At 51.4% G+C, this 7,596-nt stretch overlaps 1 protein-coding gene across 1 annotated transcript; it reads right to left on the reverse strand.

Annotated features, from left to right (window-relative positions):
- Positions 1 to 647: 647 nt before the first annotated feature.
- Positions 648 to 6,164, reverse strand: LOC124299521 (uncharacterized). Its single transcript, XM_046752779.1, has one exon. The coding sequence runs from the start codon at positions 6,162 to 6,164 to the stop codon at positions 900 to 902; it is 5,265 nt and encodes a 1,754-aa protein (XP_046608735.1). The 3' UTR covers positions 648 to 899.
- Between the last annotated feature and the right edge of the window lie 1,432 nt (positions 6,165 to 7,596).

Raw genomic sequence — 7,596 nt, forward strand, 5'->3', positions numbered from 1 at the left:
CTTCAATCGGAATGGGATGAGTGAGTGAGAGGGTAAATAAATAAATAACACAATTTCGCGGGAAAGACAAGACGCTTGCTTCGGCATAAAAACCCTCACGGTGCAGAGGGAAAAGCCGAAGCAAGACCAGTGTTTATTAACTGCCAATCAGATCATCATAAAACAGGATAATACAGCCGCTGGTGCGTTCCTTGTCAACCAGATTGAATGATCATTCAATGATCTTAAGCCAACTTATCTAAGTCTCCATGAGAAACCGTGCTCCGCAACTTCCACGCACTCGTGGAAGCCGGGAGTGGGGAGCGTCAAGGTGGCCCAATGCCGTGCAAACAGCGGTCCCGACGTCTCGGGAACCAACGCTGAAGCAATGACGCTCGCCCGGGAGACGGGCACCTCCGGCCCTACTAGAGGGTGTGCCGCGTCTCCCCCTCATCCGGGAGACGGGCACCTCCGGCCCTACTAGAGGGTGTGCCGCGTCTCCTCCGACCGTGTTAAACGGATAAATCTTAAAACTACGCGAGACGAAGTAATCGACGCGCGTGTCTAAGGAGAACCTAACACGTCCTACCTATTCGAGCGCTCGAGACTAACTAACTTGCGCTGCGCCCTCACCGGCCAAGCGAACGGACGTAACTGCCGATTCGAGTATCGGCTCACGAATTTCTGACGTGGGCAATAAGTACGTAATTTGAATTACTATAACGTTGAACTACTCGTCATGTGGAATAAGAAAGTAAATCTACTGTATGTGACTCTTTAGTCACCTTATACGTGGTAAATAGGTGCAACATACAAATATAACGACACTAAAGTATTTGCTATGATAAATTTACAAAACTAATATAATAATAATAAAGTGGCGCGAACATCCCGCCCGCCTTCGTCCAACAGACGAATCCTCAGGCCTCCGACATTGCCCTACGCCCTTTGCCGCCATCTTCGAGGTGCAGCGGGCATAGACGAGAGATGTGCCGCCGTAGAGTGGTAGTTGCTGTTTTAATCGTGACCACCCTCACAAGGCCATCCGGGCCCGGGTGGAGTTCGATTATTCTCCCTAGCGGCCACTTCGACGGGGGGTAATTGTCATCCCGGACCAAGACAAGTCTCCCAATGCAGAAGTTTTCACGGGTCTCTCTCCACTTTCCTCGTTCTTGCAAGTGGAGTAGATACTCGGAGGACCATCGTCTCCAGAACTGATTCCGAATGCGCTGTAGCAACTGAAATCGGTTCAAGCGATTCTGAGGTTCGTCCGAGAGATCGTCCTCGGGGAGTAAGGCCGACGTGCTTCCCCCAAGGAAGTGGAAAGGTGTCAATGCATGGAGATCCTCAGGATCGGAGCTTAGTGCACTCAGTGGCCGTGAGTTGAGACAGGCCTCAATTTCGACAAGAACAGTCGACAACTCTTCGAAGGTGAGAGTATGCTCGCCTAGGACCCGTTTCAAATGGTGTTTCACCGACTTGACCCCTGCTTCCCATAACCCTCCGTAATGGGGAGCATTCGGGGGTATAAAACTCCAATCAGTGCCATCGTTCGCGAGGAGAGCCGCCGCCCTTTGATAGAATTCGGAGGCTCGTTGGAACATAGCCTTGAGCTCACTATCTGCTCCATGAAAATTAGTAGCGTTGTCGCTGTAAAGTCGTTGACAGACACCACGCCTACCCACAAATCGACGATACGCACAAATAAACGACGCGGTAGTCAAATCACTCACAAGCTCAAGGTGAATGGCTCGCGTAGAAAAACAGACGAAGACCGCTACGTACCCCTTGTAAGATTTGTGCCCGCGTCCTTTCGTGGTACGGACCTGGACCGGACCCGCGTAATCGAGACCGGCTATCGAGAAGGGTCGTCGTCCGGACTGTACTCGGTCACCAGGCAGATCGCCCATTAGTTGGTGAGCAAATTGTGGCTTAACCCGTTGACAGGTCACACACCGCCGGATCGCCGATTTGACTAATCTTTTCATGCCCAAAATCCAAACCTGTTGTATCAAGATACTCGTGGTCAGGGTGGGTCCCCCATGCAAGCAGAGGCGGTGAGCGAACTGTACGAATAACGCGCTGAGTGCAGAGCATCGTGCTAAAATTGGGGGGTGTTTATGGTCGAAAGTGAGACTAGCCTGGGAAAGGCGGCCTCCCACCCGCACGACATCAACTTTGTCCAGAAATGGATTTAATTTCTTAATTCCGCTGCTATTCGGCAAGCCCTTTCCAGATTTCAATAGTTCGATTTCTGGGGCAAAGCTGGTTGCTTGCGACAAGCGAATAACCACCAATCGCGACTCTGCCAGCTCGACGGATGAGAGAAAGGAGGGAAGCGGTTCAGAACCGTCCCGTCGTCTGCGGAGATTAAGCAAGGGGCGTCTGCAGAAGGCTACTACCCGAATAAGGCGAGTCAAGCTCGAGAATTGCGTGAGAATCGGCGGTTCGTCCGGCCGGACCCTTACGTGGAGGGTGTGCGGATTCGCTGTTGGTTGTGGCCATTGTTCCGGTGTATCAGAGAGCCAGTGGGGACCGCGCCACCAATTGCTGTTCTGCGCTAACTCTGCCGGGTCTGAGCCCCGAGTAGCCAAATCTGCTGGATTTTCTTTCGTTGGGACGTGAGCCCATGTGGCAGATGGGAGTTCGGTCTGAATAAACGATACTCGGTTGGCGACGAAGGTTTTCCAGTGGCATGGGTGCTTTCGAAGCCACTGAAGGACTATTTGACTATCAGACCATGCGTAGACCGGGAGTGAGCGGAGAAATTCGAGCTTCCTAACATGGCAAAGAAGTTTAACGAGAAGTGCAGCACCACACAATTCTAAATTCGGGATACTGACCGTTTTGACGGGAGCCACTTTGCTCTTCGCGGCGAGAAGTGAAACACTGAACCGACCATTTCCTTCGTTAATTCGTAAATATGCCACGGCTGCGTAGGCGCGAGAAGACGCATCGGAAAAGCCATGAATCTGGTAGGAACGGGAAGATGCGACCCCCAACCAACGATGGATGGATAGAGGTGGCAACTGTGTCAACGACGTGCAATAAGTATGCCATCGCTCGCGTAATTCGGCGGGGAGAGGCGAGTCCCAATCGCACTTCTGAATCCACAAATCCTGCATTAAGACCTTCGCCGTCACAGTGATTGGAGCTAGCCACCCGAGTGGGTCAAACAAACGCGCGATATTCGAAAGAATGGAACGTTTCGTTGCAGCAGTGGACATCTCTTCCACGTCCGCTGCACGGAACTTAAAATCATCCTGCGATGGGATCCAATGAATCCCGAGGGTTTTGACTTCCGCGGAAAAGCCGTCGATTTCTTTCGGTGAGTTATGCCGCGCCTGAGGTGGCAGAAGATCGGGATGATTGGCGGACCATTTGTCGAGCTCGAGACCACCCAATCTTAACAATTCTATAAGTTCGAGTCTTTTCTGAACCGCGGTAGAAAGGTCTTCCGCCCCTGCGAAGGTGTCATCAACATACGTCTCTGCCTTGAGACATTCAGCTCCGAGGGGAAGGTTAACCCCTTCATCAACAACCAACTGCGAAAGCGTGCGGATGGCCAGATATGGAGCACAAGTTGTCCCGTATGTGACAGTATGCAAACGGTAATCAACAGGACTGGCATCAGCGGTCGGGGCCCACACAATTCTCTGCAAATCCTGGTCTTCGCGCTTGACCAGGACTTGCCGGAACATTTTCACTATGTCCGCGGTAAACGCAAAACGGTATTTTCGCCAATTTAAGAGGATCAATGATAGATCGCTCTGGAGCGAGGGGCCTGACCACAAAAAGTTATTTAGACAGTGCCCTTCGCGAGTTTTCCGAGAGGCATCAAACACAACGCGAAGTTTCCATTTGTCACCCGAAGCCTGAATCACTGCGTGATGTGGAAGGTACCATGCGTCCTCGCACCGCATTTCTGAGGCCGGGACTCGAGTCATATGTCCCAGGCGTTCGTAGTCCCTCATGAAGCTACCGTATGCCTCAGCCAATCGAGCGTCTCGCGAAAATCGACGTTGCATATTAGAAAGAGATTTAAGCGCCATTGACCTAGTCTCGTTAGCTACCCTAGGGCGTTCTGGTTTCACAGGAAGCCGGACTTCGTACCGACCTCGTGAGTCGCGATTGTGAGTCTCCTTAAATAATTGCTCAACGATCTCGTCCTCGGGCCTCAGCCTACTCGAATTCGGAGCAATATCTTCGAGAGACCAAAAACGTTGCAGGGTCTGCTCCAAACCCGGTTCAGCCGAGCAGTGAAGTGCCTGTGTTGGCGACGAAGAGAGAGTTCTGTCCGCCCGCCGTTTGTCGGACCGCACCATACCAGAAATCACCCAGCCGAAAGCCGTACTTTGAGCGACAAGTTGTGAGGTAGGGAACCGCTTCAAGCCGGGACGAAGCAACTGGCCATAAACATCAGCGCCCAAAATCACGTCTACATTTTGGGAAACCGAAAAGTCCGGATCCGCCAGCGCAAGGCCCTCAAATTGTCCCAAATCTAGATCGCCAAATCTATCCGATGGAAGACGCGAGGTGAGTCTTGGGAGGACGAGCGCGTCTGTTTCGAATTCGAATTTAGGATTGCCGCAGGACCGCAGCACCAGCTGCGTCCTCGCGGTCGCAGTTCCTGTCTCAGTGGAACCAAGTCCCGTCAGTGTTACGGAAGCGCGTCTCCTGGACAACCCCAACAGCTGCACTATGGATTCCGAAGCAAATGACGACTCCGAGCCCTGGTCGAGGAGTGCTCGCGCGTAGGTGCTGCTTCCGTTCGGACCCATTATCTGCACTCGCGCCGTGGCGAGCAGAACTCTTCGCCCGACAACCGAATGACACGCCGCATGCAAGTTTACGACAGGGGGGGGTGCCGAAGGTCCACCTCCTTCTGGGCCTCGAGACCCTCCCGGACTTCTGCTCGACCCTTGATACCTTCCTCGCGCGCCGCGATGCAAGATCGTGTGATGTCGTCCTTGACAAACCGCGCATTTTCCGCTTGACGGACAATTTCTCGCCTGATGTGGTTCCAGACAAATGAAACAAAGCCGTAAGTGTCTAATACTCGCGAACCGCTCAGAAGGAGCCTTCGCCTGAAACCTGAGACACTTTAAGAGGGGGTGAGCACCAGGGCAGAGCGGGCATTTGTACGGCGTTGGATTCGGTGATCGACGAGAACTAGAGTGGAAAACCTTACGGGGTTGGGGTCCCGCAGACGGTGTTGAAGCCGACCTCTTCTCCGTGCGACACTCGAGCGCGATCATAGTCAAGGCCTGAGTTCTCCGTTCCAAAAACTTTATCAAGTCCGCGAATTTCGGGAGTGAACCAAGAGAGCTGGTACCCTCCGAGAGGTCACCCTGGCTCAGCTCCGCTTCCCACAACCTTCGCGACTCCGAATCCAAGCGTTCAGAGAGCACGAAGACAAGCCAGACGTCCCAATGCTCCACTGGTAATTTTAAATTCGTTAACGCACGAACTATTCGCTGAGCTTCGTCGACGAAGGAACGGAGCTCGGAAGCGGACTCGTTTTTCAAGTGCGGGATCCGCATGAACGAAGCCAAATGTTTGTTTATTATTAATCGAGGGTTGTGATATCGAGTCTTTAACGCCTGCCATGTGCTGATGTAATTCGCACTGGTCGTAGCGACGTCCTTTATTAGGTCCGCGGCACTACCGGTCAAGCAAAGCTTCAAATACTGCAGCTTGGTTGCGTCAGATAGAGAAGCTACGTCATGCACCAACGTAGTGAAAAGGTCGCAAAAACTTGCCCAATCCTCATACTTTCCCGAAAAGGTTGGGAGAGGAATGCGAGGGAGTTTCGCGACACCCGTTCCGGTAATTCCAGAGGTGCTTGCCGCCGCGGGTCTAGTGACGGCCTCTGTTTCCACCTTTTCCGCGGAAGTCAGAAGCGCCAAAAACTCGTCAAGGGCATTCTCGTATACACCCTGAATTCGCCCGAACCAATCATCGGTGACGTACGGGTCGGCATCCGCGTTTTCTCGAACGATGATCTCAGCGTGAGCCTTACGAACCTCTGTCCAAATTTCATTTAGAGCGTCAAGTCGCGATTTAACGACTCGTTTCGTAAGCGTATCTCGCGGTTTGCTTGTTAACCTCTGCCGCAAGCCTTCTATTTCGCCTTCACGAGCCCGCTGCAATGCAGTAAGCTTCTGTAAGGCTACTGGAGCCATGTCGCGATGAAGTTTGATTGAAAACTGTTATAACTCGAGAGGTCCAAACGAACGTGTATCACAGTCGAAGAACCAAACGCAACTGAGCGAGGAAAGCAAAGGTAATAGGCCTACACGATGACAATACGACCACGTATTACAATACCTCGCTTGTTAGTGAGTGTCGCGTGAAGGCCTTTGTGCCACGCTAATCCTAATCCCTAAGCCTCGTCTCGGCTTACACACGTACAGGACATACACAAGACGCACCAGCCAGTACCAGGTGACAAGTTAACACGAACTTGACTAACAAGAAAAACCCAATCACTCACTCCTCACCCGGGGCACCATGTTTTGGTCGTTTGATCAGAGTTCTTCTCTAACTTCAATCGGAATGGGATGAGTGAGTGAGAGGGTAAATAAATAAATAACACAATTTCGCGGGAAAGACAAGACGCTTGCTTCGGCATAAAAACCCTCACGGTGCAGAGGGAAAAGCCGAAGCAAGACCAGTGTTTATTAACTGCCAATCAGATCATCATAAAACAGGATAATACAGCCGCTGGTGCGTTCCTTGTCAACCAGATTGAATGATCATTCAATGATCTTAAGCCAACTTATCTAAGTCTCCATGAGAAACCGTGCTCCGCAACTTCCACGCACTCGTGGAAGCCGGGAGTGGGGAGCGTCAAGGTGGCCCAATGCCGTGCAAACAGCGGTCCCGACGTCTCGGGAACCAACGCTGAAGCAATGACGCTCGCCCGGGAGACGGGCACCTCCGGCCCTACTAGAGGGTGTGCCGCGTCTCCTCCGACCGTGTTAAACGGATAAATCTTGAAACTACGCGAGACGAAGTAATCGACGCGCGTGTCTAAGGAGAACCTAACACGTCCTACCTATTCGAGCGCTCGAGACTAACTAACTTGCGCTGCGCCCTCACCGGCCAAGCGAACGGACGTAACTGCCGATTCGAGTATCGGCTCACGAATTTCTGACGTGGGCAATAAGTACGTAATTTGAATTACTATAACGTTGAACTACTCGTCATGTGAAATAAGAAAGTAAATCTACTGTAAGTGACTCTTTAGTCACCTTATACGTGGTAAATAGGTGCAACATACAAATATAACGACACTAAAGTATTTGCTATGATAAATTTACAAAACTAATATAATAATAATAAAGTGGCGCGAACAGATGGCTTCTCTAATTTTTGGTGATACCATATAATATCTTTGTTTTATGGGTGCGTGTCCTTGTGCGTCTATTTTGTGTTTGATTAGGTGTGTTAGGCCGAGTTGGCCCGGTAGTGTTGAGATTTTCTGCTGTATTGTCGTCTGTAGTTGTACGTGTTGTGATTGTGTGAGTTCTTGTATTCCTGCGCATATCTGTGGTTCGGTTTCTTCGTCCGTTTGTGTGTCGTCTGTTGTGTTTGTGTTTATGGGTATGATTT

Source organism: Neodiprion virginianus, chromosome 3, assembly GCF_021901495.1.
Source record: "Neodiprion virginianus isolate iyNeoVirg1 chromosome 3, iyNeoVirg1.1, whole genome shotgun sequence".
Classification (NCBI taxonomy): Eukaryota; Metazoa; Arthropoda; class Insecta; order Hymenoptera; family Diprionidae; genus Neodiprion; species Neodiprion virginianus.